Source organism: Oncorhynchus mykiss, chromosome 4 (assembly GCF_013265735.2).
Source record: "Oncorhynchus mykiss isolate Arlee chromosome 4, USDA_OmykA_1.1, whole genome shotgun sequence".
Lineage (NCBI taxonomy): Eukaryota > Metazoa > Chordata > Actinopteri > Salmoniformes > Salmonidae > Oncorhynchus > Oncorhynchus mykiss.
The window spans coordinates 22,600,001-22,621,258 of record NC_048568.1 but is presented as its reverse complement, the minus strand read 5'-3'; the positions used below and the strand labels follow the sequence as shown (position 1 = coordinate 22,621,258).

General features: G+C 38.3%; 1 protein-coding gene across 1 annotated transcript; it reads right to left on the bottom strand.

Annotated features, from left to right (window-relative positions):
- Positions 1 to 3,447: 3,447 nt before the first annotated feature.
- On the bottom strand, positions 3,448 to 18,101 carry gata4 (GATA binding protein 4). Its single transcript, XM_021600663.2, has 5 exons — positions 17,266 to 18,101; positions 7,661 to 7,827; positions 5,192 to 5,399; positions 4,965 to 5,098; positions 3,448 to 4,802 (listed from the first exon to the last, which is right to left on the bottom strand). Exons 1-5 carry the CDS (start codon positions 17,789 to 17,791, stop codon positions 4,677 to 4,679), a joined length of 1,161 nt encoding a protein of 386 aa, XP_021456338.1. The 5' UTR covers positions 17,792 to 18,101; the 3' UTR covers positions 3,448 to 4,676.
- Between the last annotated feature and the right edge of the window lie 3,157 nt (positions 18,102 to 21,258).

Here is a 21,258-nt window from a genome sequence, read left to right as displayed (position 1 = left end):
TGGAAGGCTACCTGAAACATTTGACCGAAGTTAAACAATTTTAAGGCAATGCTACCAAATACTAATTGAGTGTATGTGAACTTCTGACCCACTGGGAATGTGATGAAAGACATAAACGCTTAAATAAATAATTCTCTCTAAACTTCCGACTTCAACTGTACATGTCACTGATGTATCCTCTGACATTTCATTCAGATGAATAAGTGTTTACTTTGACATTATTTTGACTTGACTGTACATTTAATATACAGTGCCTTGCGAAAGTATTCGGCCCCCTTGAACTTTGCGAACTTTTGCCACATTTCAGGCTTCAAACATAAAGATATAAAACTGTATTTTTTTGTGAAGAATCAACAACAAGTGGGACACAATCATGAAGTGGAACGACATTTATTGGATATTTCAAACTTTTTTAACAAATCAAAAACTGAAAAATTGGGCGTGCAAAATTATTCAGCCCCCTTAAGTTAATACTTTGTAGCGCCACCTTTTGCTGCGATTACAGCTGTAAGTCGCTTGGGGTATGTCTCTATCAGTTTTGCACATCGAGAGACTGACATTTTTTCCCATTCCTCCTTGCAAAACAGCTCGAGCTCAGTGAGGTTGGATGGAGAGCATTTGTGAACAGCAGTTTTCAGTTCTTTCCACAGATTCTCGATTGGATTCAGGTCTGGACTTTGACTTGGCCATTCTAACACCTGGATATGTTTATTATTGAACCATTCCATTGTAGATTTTGCTTTATGTTTTGGATCATTGTCTTGTTGGAAGACAAATCTCCGTCCCAGTCTCAGGTCTTTTGCAGACTGCATCAGGTTTTCTTCCAGAATGGTCCTGTATTTGGCTCCATCCATCTTCCCATCAATTTGAACCATCTTCCCTGTCCCTGCTGAAGAAAAGCAGGCCCAAACCATGATGCTGCCACCACCATGTTTGACAGTGGGGATGGTGTGTTGAGCTGTGTTGCTTTTACGCCAAACATAACGTTTTGCATTGTTGCCAAAAAGTTTAATTTTGGTTTCATCTGACCAGAACACCTTCTTCCACATGTTTGGTGTGTCTCCCAGGTGGCTTGTGGCAAACTTTAAACAACACTTTTTATGGATATCTTTAAGAAATGGCTTTCTTCTTGCCACTCTTCCATAAAGGCCAGATTTGTGCAATATACGACTGATTGTTGTCCTATGGACAGAGTCTCCCACCTCAGCTGTAGATCTCTGCAGTTCATCCAGAGTGATCATGGGCCTCTTGGCTGCATCTCTGATCAGTCTTCTCCTTGTATGAGCTGAAAGTTTAGAGGGACGGCCAGGTCTTGGTAGATTTGCAGTGGTCTGATACTCCTTCCATTTCAATATTATCGCTTGCACAGTGCTCCTTGGGATGTTTAAAGCTTGGGAAATCTTTTTGTATCCAAATCCGGCTTTAAACTTCTTCACAACAGTATCTTGGACCTGCCTGGTGTGTTCCTTGTTCTTCATGATGCTCTCTGCGCTTTTAACGGACCTCTGAGACTATCACAGTGCAGGTGCATTTATACGGAGACTTGATTACACACAGGTGGATTGTATTTATCATCATTAGTCATTTAGGTCAACATTGGATCATTCAGAGATCCTCACTGAACTTCTGGAGAGAGTTTGCTGCACTGAAAGTAAAGGGGCTGAATAATTTTGCACGCCCAATTTTTCAGTTTTTGATTTGTTAAAAAAGTTTGAAATATCCAATAAATGTCGTTCCACTTCATGATTGTGTCCCACTTGTTGTTGATTCTTCACAAAAAAATACAGTTTTATATCTTTATGTTTGAAGCCTGAAATGTGGCAAAAGGTCGCAAAGTTCAAGGGGGCCGAATACTTTCGCAAGGCACTGTACTTATGGCCGTGTACAGCAGCCTCACACAGCCCTATTCACTGGGGTTTATACTAAAGAATTGTACTAATCTTTATACAAACGCTTCAAATTTGGGAGTTGCCATGTTTTCCAGTACTATATGTAGCTTTTTCTGTGTGTAGCTTTTTCTTGTATGTAGCTTGTTTTTGTATGTAGCTTTTGTATGTAAACATAATGATTCAGTATTTACCTTACTTGTTCCTCGCATCAATGTTTTACACATTTCAAGCAGGAGAAGACTTCCTTTAATGCTTTTTGGACTAATTCCCCCCCCCCCCCCCCCTTTAAAGAATGAAGCGTAAATGGTCTCATTTGGATGGTGCTGGAGAGGAGCTGGGAGGGGCTGACGTTTATTTAAATGGAGAGACCGAGGACTTGAAATCCAATGGCAAATCATCTTTAAACAGGCTACATTCCTGGGCCGACCCACAGATCTCTGTCAACAGGGTTTTAGAGCATATCAGGTCTGGAGATGATGTCAATGACGTTTTCCTCGAAGATTCCATCAACAAGAAGTTTGTGGGATTTTATAATGACATCACAGAGGAATGTGGACCAGAGGATAAGCAGCATTCATGGGCGGTTCTAGAGAAACCAGAGGAGGTCATCATGTATGGACCCTACTACCCCAATTATAACAATGGACAACACAGCGAAGATATTATCATCAAACAAACTCAAGAACTCCTTGAATCTGAGGATGTTTCTAAAGACTGGAATGTGTATCTATTCACCTTGAACAGCCCATGTTTGGCAAGAACCATTGAACCATGTATGCTAAATCTAACGCGGAAGGCTTTTGAATGGTACACCCACCATGGGGTTAGGACTTCTATTGGCTACAGAAAGTGTTGGGGCTTCAAGGGAACCAAAGAGAATGTATTCAAAGATGTCAGTTATGCCCAGTTCGAGCTATTATTTGGAAGTCATGATTATGAAAACTACCTGAATAGGATTTTTAAAAATCCTGGAAATAATCTAGTCCCATTATGTGAAATTCTGTTCTTGGCTATCAAAAGATGGCTGAGCCAGGAAAACAGGAATTTTAAATTCCATCTAGATAACACTACTCCACAAAAGGGCAGAAAAACCTATTTCAAAAAGATCTGTGTAATTTCAACATCAGGTTTGCAAGACGAGAGTGAGGTCTTGACACAGGAAATAACCACTATGCTTGAGGCTATGCACCCCTCTCTTGTAGATGAAAAGGAGTGTTTAGAGGAGTATCTAGAGAAAGGGAAGGCATTTGCCCTTGATTACAGTTTCGACCCAGAAATATGTGACACGGATCGTACTAAACTTAGACTGTCATTTGAGCAGTGCTGGAGAGTCATGGTACAGGACAAATATGCTGATCTTCTCAGGGAGAGATTAATAAAAAACTTTTCATCAAGGATGTCACCGCTCTTACCAAAGACTACATACAGATTGGTCAGATAAAGTTTCCAGATCAGGCTTGAGAAGTTTTCGCCATTGTCCCTTGAATTGCTCTTTGCTTCAGCAGGGATATTGACCCTTGACTTGTTGAAACACAATGCACAACATATTCTATCGGTCTGCCTATTGCTTGTCTTTATTACATTCCTCAGTATAGCTACAGGTGCACACTAAGGAAGGGCATCAAGTACAGTGTTAGTTAGTGCACATCGAGCTCATGGAGATACAGGTGCCATCTCTCACTGTGTAGTAGGGGTTCTCAAGGGTAACTTACAGTATATCACAATGGTGTATTATACAATTATACTGGAGTGAAGTCTTTACATAGAAATGTATGTTCATATTTTCACGGTCAATTACATGTGACAATGCTCCTCTATTTCCCATAACAAATGTGTGTTTACCCCCTGCAATTTACAAGCAAACTAAGGCATAACATTTTATAGTTAAAGTATATGTTTTGTTATCAGTATTTGCTTCCAAATGCTTGTTTCTTGAATGAAATATTGTTTTTGTTTTCAGTAGAACAAATACCAGGATGTAGAACTTACCCAATTACACTGAAATAAACAGACATGGAAATATCACAGATTACTACAATTATTTTGGGGAAGGATAATCTTTTAGAGTTCTTGCTTGTAGGAACACACTCTGCCCCTTTCATGGGTGCACAATTTCACTATGATCTACAGAGGGTGGTATGTGCCACTAAATCCATGTCTTATTCATCACAAGCAGCTTAGTAGCCAGGCTAGGTAGTTATTCAGTAAGAGATGACAGTATATTTTTTTAAATCAAATAATAGTTTTGTCATAATAGTTTTGTCATACACAAAAAGTCACAGTAAAGATGACTAGGATGCAAATGTCATAGTAGCTAGTAATAATACATTAGGAAAAGGTGAAAATAATTGACAGCATTGTTTTTGCAGTAGGCTATCCCACTATACAGAGTGATGAAGTCCATGGAGTTCATTCAACAGTGACGTCCGGCGAGTGGGTAAAAGGAAATCAAATCACTTTGAATAAACAGAGGATTGTTTTTGTCTTGTCCTATATTATCCCTCGCACATTGGAGGTTCCTGTGAGCACAGGGTAATTGAGGGAGTGCGATCAAGGCCTGCTATGTGTGCTTCACTTTTTCTCTCTTCTTTTTGTCATTGGTTCTATAGATATAGATTTCTCCACCTGAACAGTTCTCCTTATGTGTTTAATTCCCATCTTTCTATGCCGGCTGGTTCTATGTGTCTGTGCTCCAGACCTAACTTAGTGCCGGAGCTCAGAAAGGCAGGTACAGTAGCTGTGCTGTGTGTAGCTCGGTGTGAGAAGTCAGCGGTGGTCCTCTCTGTCTTAGGCCAGGATCAGGCTGTTCCAGGGCTCGTTCTTGGAGCCAGAGGACCCACCGTGCCCCCCAGGGGACAGCTTGAGGGGCAGGGCCCCACCCTGGGCATTTATATATGCTGGGATGCCCGAAACCTGGAGGGACAGGAAGACAGGTGGGCTAAGAGCTTTGTGTGTGTGTGTGTGTGTGTGTGTGTGTGTGTGTGTGTGTGTGTGTGTGTGTGTGTGTGTGTGTGTGTGTGTGTGTGTGTGTGTGTGTGTGTGTGTGTGTGTGTGTGTGAGAGTTCATTGACTAACCTGTGTGTGTGTGTTGTGGTGGTGTGAGTACAGGCTGAGTGCCTCTGGTTCTGTCTTTATCTGGCGAGGCTCCTCTGAGTTACAAGGAGCACTGGGAGTGCTGCTGGGGGTGTGGCCATCCATGCCTGGAGTCCCTACAACACAGAGACCAGGGTTACTTTACACACACAGACACACACTCACACAAACACTCACACACACATTCACACACACACACACAAACGGACCAGGTTTGGACTTGTTGAGGTTCTTGGGTTTGCGTTTGCGGGTCTGAATCCCCTCCTTCTTCATGGCTAGGGGGCGAGGAACCCCATGTAGTTTCATGTAGAGACCACAGGCGTTGCAGACAGGCTCTCCCTCTGCGTTGCGTCTCCACAGTGTGGTGGTGGTGGTGTGGCAGTTAGTGCACAACAGACCCACTCTTCGAGACGCAGACTGAAACACACAGAGAGAGTGAGAGAGAGAGAAAGAGAGGGGGAGAGAAAGAAAGAGAGAGAGAGCAACAGCGAGAGAGTGAGATATAGAGATGGAGAGAGACAGAGAGAGAAACAGAGAGAGAAACAGAGAGAAAGAGAGAGAGATAGAGAGAGACAGAGAGAAAGAAAGAGAGAGAAAGAGACAGACATAGAGAGAGAGACAGAGAGAGGGTGAATCAGATGAAATGCACCACATAAAATCAAATCAAATCAAATGTTATTTGTCACATGCGCAGAATACAACAGACCTTACAGTGAAATGCTTACTTACAAGCCCTTAACCAACAATGCAGTTTTAAGAAAAATATGTGTTAAGTAAAAAATAAATAAGTAAAAAATAAGAAATAAAAGTAACAAATTATTAAAGAGCAGCAGAAGAATAACAATAGCGAGGCTGTATACAGGGAGTACAGAGTCAAGGTAATTGAGGTAATATGTACATGTACAGTTAAAGTCGGAAGTTTGTAGGTTAGGTTGGAGTCATTAAAACTCGTTTTTCAACCACTCCACACATTTTTTGTTAACAAACTATAGTTTTGGCAAGTTGGTTAGGACATCTACTATTTTTCAACAATTGTTTACACTGTATCACAATTCCAGTGGGTCAGAAATGTACATACACTAAGTTGACTGTGCCTTTAAACAGCTTGGAAAATTCCAGAAAATGATGGCATGGCTTTAGAAGCTTCTGATAGGCTAATTGACATAATTTGGGTCAATTAGAGGTGTACCTGTGGATGTATTTCAAGGCCTACCTTCAAACTCACTGCCTCTTTGCTTGACATCATGGGAAAATCAAAAGAAATCAGCCAAGACCTCTGAAAAAAAAATGTAGACCTACACAAGTCTGGTTCATCCTTGGGAGAAATTTCCAAATGCCTGAAGGTACCACGTTCATCTGTACAAACAATAGTACGCAAGTATAAACACCATGGGACCACGCAGTCATCATACCGCTCAGGAAGGAGACGCGTTCTGTCTCCTAGAGATGAACGTACTTTGGTGTGAAATGTGCAAATCAATCAACAGCAAAGGACCTTGTGAAGATGCTGGAGGAAACAGGTACAAAAGTATCTATATTCACAGTAAAACGAGTCCTATATCGACATAATCTGAAAGGCCGCTCAGCAAGGAAGAAGCCACTGCTCCAAAACCACCATAAAAACCCAGACTATGTTTTGCAAGTGTACATGGGGACAAAGATCGTACTTTTTTGAGAAATGTCCTCTGAACTGTTTGGCCATAATGACCATCGTTATGTTTGGAGGAAAAAAGGGATGCTTGCAAGCTGAAGAACACCCTCCCAACCATGAAGCACAGGGGTGGCAGCATCATGTTGTGGGGGTGCTTTGCTGCAGGATGAACTGGTGCACTTCACAAAATAGATGGCATCATGAGGGTGGAAAATTATGTGGATACATTGAAGCAACATCTCAAGACATCAGTCAGGAAGTTAAAGCTTGGTCGCAAATCGGTCTTCCAAATGGACATTGACCCCAAGCATACTTCCAAAGTTGTTTCAAAATGGCTTAAGGACATCAAAGTCAAGGTATTGGAGTGGCCATCACAAAGCCCTGACCTCAATCCTATAGGAAATGTGTGGGCAGAACTGAAAAAGCGTGTGCGAGCAAGGAGGCCTACAAATCTGACTCGGTTACACCAGCTCTGTGAGGAGGAATGGGCCAAAATTCACCCAACACATTGTGGGTAGTTTGACCCAAGTTAAACAATTTAAGGCAATGCTACCAAATACTAATTGAGTGTATGTAAACTTCCGACCCACTGGGAATGTGATGAAAGAAATAAAAGCTGAAATAAATAATTCTCTCTACTATTATTCTGACATTTCACATTCTTAATATAAAGTGGTAATCCTAACTGACCTAAGAAAGGGAATTTATACTAGGGTTAAATATCATGAATTGTGAAAAACTGAGTTTAAATATATTTGGCTAAGGTGTATGTAAACTTTCGACTTCAACTGTAGGTAGAGTTAAAGTAGGTATGCATAGATAATAAACAGAGAATAGCACCAATTTACAAAAAGTCTGTATTTACACACATACAGAATGAGAAAGAAGAGTGGGTGGGAGAGAAAAAGTGGAGTAGAAAGAATGGGAGAGAAGGAAAGAGAGAGAACTACAGAAAGCGAGACAATGCTACTGTCATGCTTTTTGTGTGTACTATATGTTGAAGATGAACTCTTGTCTTGTCACCTACCAGCCGTCTTTGGGGTTTGATGAGGGGTCTGTTTATACCGTTCACCTTATGGTAAAGTCCACAGGCGTTACACAGGTAGTGGCCCGTACCATCCCGTCTCCACAGTGGGGTGGACATCGCCCCACAGTTCACACATTCACGCCCCTCAGCAAAGTCATCATACAGCTCTGTTGGAGGGAAGGAGATGAGAGGAGGGGGGGGGGGGGGAGAGAGAGTTGAGAGAGAGAGAGAGCTATTGGGAAGTAAATGCAAACACTGCTTACCTAAACATTACATAACAACCTAAAATCACAGAATAACATCAAACAGTTTATCCAGTCTTGAAAATCAACTCAGAGGATGCTAGTGTGTCACTGCAGAAGCAGTGCAGAAGCAGTGACAACTCCTGACCAGAAGACGGTGCTCTCTCCCTCATGGCCATACTAACCACAGAGCTAGATAGAAGACTAATCTTTATATCTGTGCCCTTATAGCGTCTGTGACAGCATGAGCAGGGCCATTAAGGCTACAACCCATAGAATCCTCATCCAGTTGACTACTTTGACTACTTTAAAATGGCGGAAACATGGTGGAAGCCCTTAATGGTGCTCAACATGCTAAAACAGCCTTTTGGCCACTAGAGGCCTCTATCATTCTCCATGATACTAACACACTACTCCATAGAGGTCTGGAATTCTTTCTTATCTGACAGCTCCACCCTTGATAAAGGGCTAGGCTGGAAATAGAGATGGAATAGAGCTTCATCTTATACAAATGGACAATCTCTATAGAGATACTATGACGTTTGATAAATACAATCTTCTCTCTCTCTCTCGCGCTCTCTCTCTCTCTCTCTCTCTCTCTCTCTCTCTCTCTCTCTCTCTCCCCTCCTCTCTCACACATACAGGGTATCTCCAGTCAGCACTTAACCACTCTGTCAGATGCAGTATCTAACTATATTGTGTATATACTTCATATAATCACACAACATTTGGTATTTGGAAAACATGAATGTGTGGGTCAATTGAAATTAAACCGTGTTTAAAACTATAGATGTATTATCTGATTCAGTGGGTTGTTTTTAAGGAATGTATGTAGGCTGATATCTGGAGGTAGAGGCAGACTTCTTTCAAGGTTGACAACAAAGCAGAGCTACAGCAGTGCAGGGAAGGGCAACCTTGGGCCGGGTAGAAGCTAGCCGACACATGGCAGAAACACAAGACAATAGACAAAAGAACTGCTAAGGAACAGATGTAGCATCCAAATTTGACCTACATTGTCACAGCAAAATAATCCCTCATCGACAGGACTTGAAAGTTTAGTCCATAATCCTGCTTGATTGGTGGTTATGCTGTTAGCGGCCCAAAAGTAAGCTACATGAAAAGTGTCAGTGGTGGAAAAAGTACCCAATTGTCATACTTGAGTAAAAGTCTAGAAAATGACTCAAGTAAAAGTGAAAGTCACCCAGTAAAATACTACTTGAGTAAAAGTCTAAAAGTATTTGGTTTTAAATATACCTAAGTATAAAAAGTAAAAGTACATGTATAAATAATTTCAAATTGCTTATGTTAAGCAAACCAGATGGCACAATTTTCTTGCTTTTTTTTATTTATAGATAGCCAGGGGAACACTACAATGCGCAGACATAATTTACAAACAAAGCATTTGTGTTTAGTGAGTCCTCCAGATTAGAGGCAATAGGGATGACCAGAGATGTTCTCTTGATAAATCCGTAGATTGGACCATTTTCCTGTCCTGCTAAGCATTCAAAATGTAACAAGTACTTTTGGGTGTCAGGGAAAATGTATGGAGTAAAAAGTATATTATTTTCTTTAGGAATGTAGTGAAGTACATGTAGAAGTTGTCAAAAATATGAATAGTAAAGTATAGTACAGACAAAAAACGACTTAATTAGTACTTTAAAGTATTTTTACTTAAGTACGTTACACCACTGAAAAGTGCAATACTGTTAATATAATATGTGTGTTAGTGTGGGTTTTCAGTTAATTTATGTAAATCACAAAGCTTCTGAGATTCTGGAAGATTTTCAAAAAAAGAGTGATCAAATGAAAATCATATATGCACATCCATGTGTATAAATCTCACAGAATGTCACTAAGTATCGTTATCTCGGTGGGTCTATTGTTGAGAAATGTCAGCACCGGCAGTCTGTGTTATAAGGTCAAGAGTAAAACATTTTTTAAAGTGTCTATTTCAATGTTCCATCTGAACACAATATAACCCTGTCCCATCAAGTCTTCAGTATAACAGAATGTAGCATTTACATATTGCTGTTGGTTCTTTCAATTTCCTGAAGAGCTTATCAGTCTTAAGTCTATAAGAAAAACACCTTTCAATTGGAATGGAATTCAATGGTCGTGAAAACAGTCTCCCTGGGGCAGAATCTTAACTTCAGTTCCACAGATGTACCTCAAGCTTTTGGGTAAATCATGCATTGATGCCAATGAGCGTTGTGTGCGGATCTCAATTTGCAACACATAGTATGACCCCATGTGCTACTCTGCTTCCCCTGATGGGCCAGATTGGCACCAGATTGTTTTTTACCACTGTAGACAAGAAATATGTATCCTGTACATCCCTCAAGAGCATAACTGAAGGGTTTACTGTTATGTTTAGAATTAATGTGATTTTATCATTGTAAATTGCTGATGTGTTTACATTCAAAACACAGAGTAAAATCAAGCACAGGCCGCAATGATAGGCCTTTCGCTCAAATACTGCAAGTTACACTAATAAGCATCTTTACTGTACATGAAAAACATCCAAATATCAGATTAGATCAACTATATTAAATCCTTACACGTAGATGTACAATACATTCCAGAATGTAAAGTATAGGGATTTAATATAGCTGATCTAATCTGATAATGGGATGTTTTTCATGTATAATATATTCCAGAATGTAAAGTATAGGGATTTAATATAGCTGATCTAATCTGATATTTAGATGTTTTTCATGTATAATATATTCCAGAATGTAAAGTATAGGGATTTAATATAGCTGATCTAATCTGATAATGGGATGTTTTTCATGTATAATATATTCCAGAATGTAAAGTATAGGGATTTAATATAGCTGATCTAATCTGATAATGGGATGTTTTTCATGTATAATATATTCCAGAATGTAAAGTATAGGGATTTAATATAGCTGATCTAATCTGATATTTAGATGTTTTTCATGTATAATATATTCCAGAATGTAAAGTATAGGGATTTAATATAGCTGATCTAATCTGATAATGGGATGTTTTTCAAGTATAATATATTCCAGAATGTAAAGTATAGGGATTTAATATAGCTGATCTAATCTGATATTTAGATGTTTTTCATGTATAATATATTCCAGAATGTAAAGTATAGGGATTTAATATAGCTGATCTAATCTGATAATGGGATGTTTTTCATGTATAATATATTCCAGAATGTAAAGTATAGGGATTTAATATAGCTGATCTAATCTGATATTTAGATGTTTTTCATGTATAATATATTCCAGAATGTAAAGTATAGGGATTTAATATAGCTGATCTAATCTGATATTTAGATGTTTTTCATGTATAATATATTCCAGAATGTAAAGTATAGGGATTTAATATAGCTGATCTAATCTGATATTTAGATGTTTTTCATGTATAATATATTCCAGAATGTAAAGTATAGGGATTTAATATAGCTGATCTAATCTGATATTTAGATGTTTTTCATGTATAATATATTCCAGAATGTAAAGTATAGGGATTTAATATAGCTGATCTAATCTGATAATGGGATGTTTTTCAAGTATAATATATTCCAGAATGTAAAGTATAGGGATTTAATATAGCTGATCTAATCTGATATTTAGATGTTTTTCATGTATAATATATTCCAGAATGTAAAGTATAGGGATTTAATATAGCTGATCTAATCTGATAATGGGATGTTTTTCATGTATAATATATTCCAGAATGTAAAGTATAGGGATTTAATATAGCTGATCTAATCTGATAATGGGATGTTTTTCATGTATAATATATTCCAGAATGTAAAGTATAGGGATTTAATATAGCTGATCTAATCTGATATTTAGATGTTTTTCATGTATAATATATTCCAGAATGTAAAGTATAGGGATTTAATATAGCTGATCTAATCTGATATTTAGATGTTTTTCATGTATAATATATTCCAGAATGTAAAGTATAGGGATTTAATATAGCTGATCTAATCTGATAATGGGATGTTTTTCATGTATAATATATTCCAGAATGTAAAGTATAGGGATTTAATATAGCTGATCTAATCTGATAATGGGATGTTTTTCATGTATAATATATTCCAGAATGTAAAGTATAGGGATTTAATATAGCTGATCTAATCTGATATTTAGATGTTTTTCATGTATAATATATTCCAGAATGTAAAGTATAGGGATTTAATATAGCTGATCTAATCTGATAATGGGATGTTTTTCAAGTATAATATATTCCAGAATGTAAAGTATAGGGATTTAATATAGCTGATCTAATCTGATATTTAGATGTTTTTCAAGTATAATATATTCCAGAATGTAAAGTATAGGGATTTAATATAGCTGATCTAATCTGATAATGGGATGTTTTTCATGTATAATATATTCCAGAATGTAAAGTATAGGGATTTAATATAGCTGATCTAATCTGATAATGGGATGTTTTTCATGTATAATATATTCCAGAATGTAAAGTATAGGGATTTAATATAGCTGATCTAATCTGATAATGGGATGTTTTTCAAGTATAATATATTCCAGAATGTAAAGTATAGGGATTTAATATAGCTGATCTAATCTGATAATGGGATGTTTTTCATGTATAATATATTCCAGAATGTAAAGTATAGGGATTTAATATAGCTGATCTAATCTGATAATGGGATGTTTTTCATGTATAATATATTCCAGAATGTAAAGTATAGGGATTTAATATAGCTGATCTAATCTGATAATGGGATGTTTTTCATGTATAATATATTCCAGAATGTAAAGTATAGGGATTTAATATAGCTGATCTAATCTGATATTTAGATGTTTTTCATGTATAATATATTCCAGAATGTAAAGTATAGGGATTTAATATAGCTGATCTAATCTGATAATGGGATGTTTTTCATGTATAATATATTCCAGAATGTAAAGTATAGGGATTTAATATAGCTGATCTAATCTGATAATGGGATGTTTTTCATGTATAATATATTCCAGAATGTAAAGTATAGGGATTTAATATAGCTTGGGGAGTGTAAGGATTTAATATAGCTATGGGAGTTTTCCTCTCTCCCTTCCTCTCACTCAGTCCACCTCTGGAACAATAGCGACTTTCACTCTCTCTTCCACAGTAGAGCCCTGATAAACTCAGTCTAAAGTAATGGGTTTGGATTGAAGTACAACAGCACCCAGAGAGGTGAGAGGGTTGCATTAAATCGATGTGTTATCTGAAAAACTGAAGTATCTACACTGGAGATCTTATAGGATAGCAGTTTGTTTTGATATGATCATGGTACCTTGCAATGTTATTGTTCCTGTGTTGAAATCTAAATCCAGGTTTGGTGTCTACTTCTATCCGTGGTTGTCTGTGTAGGAAAGATTTGCCAATGGGAGTGATTGTAAAAATGTGGATTGGAGCAAAGACATTATCTCAGCCATAGATCAGTGCATATGTGGACAGCTCCATAGAAGAAGAGATGGTCTTACTAGATCACATAAGGTCCAAAGCAAGAAACCCATCACAGACTAAGTAACATGTAATCAGACAAAGGTGATGATGACACAATCCAAACCAGTGCTTGTGGTCAAACTACCATCCTATTGTGATTAACTGTTGATCACTGTGTCTGGAGTTCACCAAAACTGCATACTGAGGCAGATCCATGTCCCAGAGGTTCATATTCAGAAGCAGATCCAGAATCAGCCAATTCATATGCACCAACTGTAGACGGCATCAGCATTAGCCGTAGCCTACCGGCTAAAGCCCTTTTGAGATGGAAGACATTTTCCAAATATACTGAACAAAAATATACACCCAAAATGCAACAATTTAAACGATTTTACTAAGTTACAGATCATATAAGATAATCAGTAAATTTAAATAAATTCTTTAGGCCCTAATCTATGGATTTCACATGACTGTGCAGGGGTGTAGCCATGGGTGGGCCTTGGAGGGCATGGCCCCCCCTCAGACGATCCAGAAGGTGAAGAAGCCAGATGTGGAGGTCCCGGGGTTGCGTGGTCTGCGGTTGTGAGGCCAGTTGGATGTACTGCCAAATGTTCTAAAACAATGTTGGAGGCAACTTATGGTAGAGAAATGAGCATTCAATTCTCTGGCAACAGCTCTGGTGGACATTCCTGCAGTCAGCATGCCAATTGCACACTCCCTCAAAACTTGGGACATCTGTGGCATTGTGTTGTGTGACAAAACAACACATTTTAAGTGGCCTTTTATTGTCCCCAGCACAAGGTGCACCTGTGTAATGACCATGCTGTTTAATCATCTTCTTGAGTCAGGTGGGTGGATTATCTTGGCAATGGAGAAATGCTCACTAACAGGGATGGAAACACATTTGTGCACTCAGTTTTAGAGAAATAATATTTTGATGCGAATGGAACATTTCTGGGATCTTTTATTTCAGCTCGTGAAACATGGGACCAACACTTCACATGTTGCGTTTATATTTTTGTTCAGTGTATAGTAATATTCTATACATCTAACATTCAGTACACTCTTAGAAAAAAAAGTAGCTGTCTGGTGTCTAAAAGGGTTATTTGACTGTCCCCATAGGAGAACCCCTTAAAAAAAAATTGCTTCCATGTAGAACCCTTTCCAGGGAGGGTTCTACATGGATCCTGAAAGGATTCAATATGGAAGCAAAAAGGTTTATTCTATTGGGACGGACGAAGAACCCTTTTGGAAGAGTTTAGATCAGTAATGAATGTAGGTCTACGCTGTGTACTCCCACCACCAGACCAGTAAGCAGTTTTTACCTGGACTTTATTTGACATGTAAATATTGCCTAGTTTCTGACACACATTGTAACCAGAGCGATTTCCATTCCAGCTGCAATGTGTGGAATTCAGTCTTATCATTCAGTGTGAACTAAAGTCCCCCAACCACCTGCAGCAATCATGCCGAACTAGTCAGGAGGGAGAATCAACCTTCATTTTCTCTAGGATCACAATATCCCGATTAAAGTAGGCTTATGAATATCTTATAACTAAATGGTAGTTTTGGGCAGTCAATGGTTGTAAATGGTTGTTAATAAACTGGCCTCAACCTGCACTCTAAATTAGAAATGGTAATGGTGGAATTTTTTTCTTCTGATATTTTATCTATAAGTTGAATCGTGTTTCATATTTGTTATTTGAACCTTTTTGGTTCTCTCTGTGATGAACAGGAGGCGTTCTGTCCCACGGTTTTTCATTGAGCTTCGCCTCTTGCTTCAGTTTTAATTTGTGATGATAGGGTTATATCCATTCTTAAATAGAATAATCGGCACCACAAGAGTGATATATAATTATACCATTATTGTATTCCCAATAACATGAGACGTTAAGCTTTATAGGCCTATATGCAGTTGTGTCATCGTGCGTAGCATGCGTTTTATAGATCATGAACATGAGACCAAACTAAAACTATTTGATATTTCTGATTGATGTACCATGCATAATGTAGGAGACATCCATTCATCTTGTGGTCTGCTATTGAAATTCTTATCGGTTGAATTGCGATATCAGTTTAGGTAGAATTAAAAGTGCATTAGGTTTTCATTTAGAGTCGTTTGTGGCAGATGACTGAAATAAAATAAATAAATCCTACGCTACATTTAAAAAAAAGATATGTCAAATTCATATACATTTAATTTTAACAAAGTGGTAGGCTAAATAGGGATCATAGTTTTGGAATGTATTCACATATTATTCGAAGAGAATTACTTTTAAATGTTGCAATCTCTAATTTATGTTGATAATAACTGGGTGGAATTAGACTGTTTTGATTTATAATGTAATAACATTTCCCTTTTCTTCTTTTAAAATGTTAAATTTGGTTTATGTAGGCCTATTTTAATCTGCCATCGACATAGGATGCAGAAATTCCGAATGGAACGAATGTGTCTGTGAACGATAAATAAGCTGTTGGACAGAAGGGAGTAAATAAATAACACTTATTCTGAGAAACGCGGGGATTGACAAAATAAATTTTAATTCCCTGAATATTTGTAGTTCTACAAATGTGGATTTTTTAAAGGTCCAATGCAGCCGTTTTTATCTCAATATCAAATAATTGTTGGGTAACAATGAAGTACATTACTGTGATTGTTTTAAATTACAATTGTTTAAAAAAAAAATTCGTAGCAAAGAACAATTTCTCAAGCAAGAATTTTGCGAGGACTGTCTGGGAGTGGTCTGAGTGGGGAGGGGAAAACTGAAAAGGTGCTGTTATTGGCAGAGATGTTTGGAAATTTCTTTCTTATTGGTCTATTAACTAGTTTACCAAATGGTGATATCACCATGGAAGGCCAAACTTCCACCAAAACAGGCTGAAATATCAGGCTCTTTTCAAACAGCTCTTAGAATAAAAGGGAAATATCATAATTTTCACAATTTCACAGTATTATATAAATCTCATAGTGGGGAAATATATATAAAACACTTTATCATGTATTAATGGTAAAGACTCATACTATAGCCTATATCCTAAACTAGTTCTTACACCTGCCCTAGGTAGGCTAGTCTATTTCCAGCTTCTTAAATTGTTTATTATACAGTTAAACTGTGTTATGATCGTTTTTTTCTATCTTTTCCTTGGTTTGACAAGGCAAAAATGCCCATTACTTGACCATTAAAATGATTTGCTCAGTCTGAGACCTAAAACCTACAATTAACAGGAATAAACATTTTTTCTTCAACAAAAAATCCATAAAATGCAATGTCTTGGGCTGGCTATGCAGTTGGATTTTTTTTCAATGCATGCCCCAATGTGCAATATTGTCGAGCCCTAGGCCTATCTCTATCTATCCCGTTGGCCTATTAGTATTCTTTAATATCACAAATGAAAAATGATAACAAATGATAGAAATATCGTAGGATAGGCTACTCATACGATATAACCCTCCGAACGTGTTCAAATAATGCATTGACTCTGTTTATTTCAAACCATTGATTAACGTTATCATGAATGAGACCTATACAAGTGTTTCCGTGATATAGGGTTGTATTATTTGTATGGCTTTCATTTGATGGAAACCATGTTAAATGAATAACATTATGTCCGGAAGACTTGGAAAGATATACATGTTCAAAGTTGGATACAAATGTGGAGATATATAACCTATATTGTTACGCGCAGTTAAACGAACGGTTTTTCAGTGTTGACCTTTGGATAGGCCTAATAACCAACTGAATCAAGTATGACGTTTACCAATAGCTTTACTTCTAGTAATGAAACAACTGAAATATAGGCCTAGTCTTGGCAATGTCTTAATCTGAATTAGAAAGCTATTTTTTTAGAAAAACATTTGTTGATAATGGAAAAACCTGACACGAAAATGAGAATGGTGGATATTTCTGACCATGTTTTCACCTGTCTTACCTAGGTTGGGGTGCCGTGTCTGGCCCCCGGACTGCAGGCTATGCAGGACGGAGCTGTCGAATGGAGACGTGGCCCACGTCCCACCCATGTTTGGGCTCATATAGGCCGGGTACGGACTGTGGTAGGACCCGCCGAGGCTTCGCGTCCCGTAATGATCCCTCCCGTTGGTGGAGATGTTGAGCGGACTAGTAAACGTGTTCGTCTCCCGAGCTGCGGCGACACCGGATGAGAGAGGTGGGCTGGTGGAGAAGGAGAACCGCGGGGAAACCGGAGGGTGGTGCGCATTGCCGGTGTTGTAGGAGGGCACCGACTCGGAACCCGGCTGCGCCCAGGCCGAGTGGCCTGACACGGGGTTGCTCTGCTGCGAGGACCCGTGTGTCTGGAGGTAAGGCAGCGTGGGGATCATGGGGGTGACCCGGGTCGTGGGCACGTACACCGGTGAGGTTGTGGGGGAGGCATTGTGGAGGAAACTGGGCTCGTACGTCGAGGGTCCGTGGTTGGTTGTCATGGCTAAACCCTGGTACATATCTGCTCCTCTGGGGTGACCATCAGCGTTGATAGTTGGTTATGATAGCAGCTGTGTCCACAGGCTCCTCGCTAACGTGTGAATGATTGCTGGTAATCCAACATAAATTCTGTCAAACTTCTTCTGTAAACGGACACTTGTCATGTAGTCAAACATAGGCTACCATTTCAAATGTTTTTTTTTCCTTCTTCGCTGAATAGACTATAGCCTAGTGTAGGCTACAATAAAATAATAACCATCTCTCCAGAGTGGAGAGGAGTGGGAAGCCGAGGCACAGTAATGGACAAGATTCCTGCTCTCACGTTATCATCTCTCTCGCGCGCTCTCTCTCTCTCTCTCTCTCGCTCTCTCTCTACCTTTCTCTCTCTCTCGACCCACCCTTCACCGTGACTACTGAAGCCTACTCTGCCCCAGCTTTAGTTTGAATTGTTTCCTGAAGAAGATCATACGATTAAAGAGATTGTCTTTGTAAATACCAGAAGATCAACGGCATATTTCTCAGATGAGATTAAATATGTCACCCAAAACAATAAAATACAAGTAGGCCTACAATGTAACATACGTAGGCCTATATTTTTTTGTGAAGCAACTGAGAAATATATACAATATATTTATTATATATAATATAATATATAGATTTTCCACCTATTTATTTCCCCCTTTAGCAAAGTCAATGTGGCAGTTCATGTATGATCATTTTTGCTCAGACTATCACTTTCAGTTTTTCATTGATTGTCACAATTTGTCAAATTATGGAACACAGTGTATCTTAAAAAACGTGTCGAATGATGTAAACATTTTATGAAAAAAAGCTTTTTACAAAGCCTATTACAAATCAACTCGTTGCGCGTGATTGTATTTGTATGACTCTCACATTTCAAAATGGTTTATGACATTTACCGCCCAAGAAAATGAAAACAAAAATATGAGATATTAATAAAACATTTTCTTTAATTTGATTGAATGAGCCTGGACATTCAATAATATGTTTCACTTGCTGAATAATGAAGACCTTTACGATGAACACCTTTATTATTGTAAATTGTGGTGTTAGCCAGTCAATAATAATAATTATAACAAAAACAACACTAGGGCTTACCAGTAATAACACTATTATTAATAATAGCAACGCAATAAACAACACAAATACAACAAAACAATTAGTCATAATAATAACACAAATAATAATCCATCAATAAAATAGCATAAACACAACGTTAAATATAATGCCATTTTTCTTGACCTAACGAATGTTTCTACCATTGTTAGAGATGATGGAGACTGAGTGCTGGCTGGGTTGGTAACCTATAGAGTCACGGACCGGGCCGATGGTCGACGCCAGACAAGTCTTTAGTCCTCTTCGTCGGATGTGTCGAGCGTTGTTGTTCTCTCGTAGACAGATTTATGCCTGTCATCAACACTTGTGAATGTAAACACACGAGGCCACTTCATTGTCCCGCTCTTCCCCTTGACAGTCATACTTTGAATGATGTGGTTCAACGCACTATGCGTGCTGCCAAGTTAATGCCTGCACTTGTGTGTGTGTGTGCGTGTAGATCAGGAGCAACGTTTTGTCGGTTAAGTCAGTCTAATTTCTGTCAAATTTCGTATTTCTTAAACGAATATAAATTGGGTTATTTTAAGTATTTCTTAAACAAATATAAATTATAAACGAATATAAATTGATGTTCACAAAAAACATAACAATATTATGGCTGTGTGTTAACTAAATGTAAATTAATTAATAATGAGCAATGAAAAATGATGTTATGTAATAATAGGTTATGTAATAATAGGGATTGATAGCTAAAAGGCCTGTTGGAGTGTGTGTCTCTGTGTGTGTGTGTGTGTGTGTGTGTGTGTGTGTGTGTGTGTGTGTGTGTGTGTGTGTGTGTGTGTGTATGTGTGTGTGTGTGTGTGTGTGTGTGTGTGTGTGTGTGTGTGTGTGTGTGTGTGTGTGTGTGTGTGTGTGTGTGTGTGTGTGTGTGTGTGTCTGTGTGTGTGTGTGTGTGTGTGTGTGTATGTGTATGTGTGTGTGTGTGTGTGTGTGTGTGTGTGTGTGTGTGTGTGTGTATGCATACAGTTAGAACATAGCCTATGTGTTGGTGTGTGTATGTGTGTGATATGCATATGCTCGAATACTCCAGTTTCAGTCTTTCAATGTCACTATAACATAAACTGTGATAAGGTGGCAATGTGTAGTGGGAGTCGCAAGACTTCAGAGTGTGTATGTATGACTTCAGTGTGTGTATGTATGACTTCAGTGTGTGTATGTATGACAATTTAGGTTTTGTGTCACTTGCCTATACACAATACCCAATAATGTCAAAGTGGAATTCTGAAAGGATGAAATGTTTTGAGCCAATAATTATTCAACCCCTTTGCTTTGGCAAGCCTACATAAGTTCAGTAGTAAAAATGTGCTTAAATAGATAGAACCTCTACGGGATCAAACAGGATGCTCTTGGCCGTCGTTGTGGCTACAGTGAGGGGTGACCAGTCTTTGTGGATCAGCGAAAATAACAAGACACCACCCTCTGTATCTCACAGGGCTTCCTACGCCTCTCTCCAGGGGCCCTCTCCCCAGGGGCCCTGTTCACCCGTAGGCCTGGTTCTGGTGAGGGCTGACTTCGTCCTGCCTGCCTGGCCTGCTGCCTGAGCACACTCAAAACAATGTAGGGTTTGTTTGGTTGACCCAACTGCTGGCTTGCAGGCCTTGGGTCACTTAGTTGGGTTGTTTTCTTTACAAACTGCTGGGTTATTGATGCTGGGTGCTGGGTTATTGGTGATGAGTTATTAAAATATGACCCAGCAGGTCTGATCAGAAGACTGGAGGCATAGTTGAGTAGGCATGTGGCTTTTAAGTAGTTATTTCTAGCCACCGATTAGAGTAAATGTAATTCCTGTTCATCTGTTCTGTTGTATAGTTTTCATATGTTAAGGTTAAGGTTCAATGAGGTTTCTAGAACTATATCAGTTCCCCAAACACCTATGTAAATCCCATTGTTGGGATACGATAAGGAGGTATACCTTATTATGCAATAAGGGGGTATACCTTATTATAATATGTAAAAAAATATCTTAAATGTGCAATATGCAGAAATCACTACGCAATTTCCTGGTTGCTAAAATTTGAATAGTTTTCCTAATTTCAGTTTGTGACAAAACAAGCAATGTATAATGTAGAAAATCATTGTAGCATCTGAACCGCTGTGAAATATATTTTCAATAACAAAATATATTGCATTTTCAGCTTTTTGAAGCTAGTGTACAAAACCGAATGTAAAATATGCAAAAACAACATTTAACCTATGTTTGGGTAATCCCAATAACCCAACTTGTTAGGTTATTGACACAACCCAACTTGTTAGGTTATTCACACATTTATTATTCTGTTCAATATTTACCCAGCGCTGAGTTATCAAATAACCCAAATTGGGTTGTTTTTAACTTAGTCTTTTTTAGAGT

Excerpts from the sequence above, each read along its gene's own strand:
- gata4 (XM_021600663.2), bottom strand. The coding sequence starts at position 17,791 with ATGTACCAGGGTTTAGCCATGACAACCAACCACGGACCCTCGACGTAC. Across the intron at positions 7,828-17,265 it reads GACACGGCACCCCAACCTAG|AGCTGTATGATGACTTTGCT; the intron begins GTAAGACAGGTG and ends TCCCTCCAACAG. Across the intron at positions 4,803-4,964 it reads ACCACAACACACACACACAG|GTTTCGGGCATCCCAGCATA; the intron begins GTTAGTCAATGA and ends CTGTCCCTCCAG.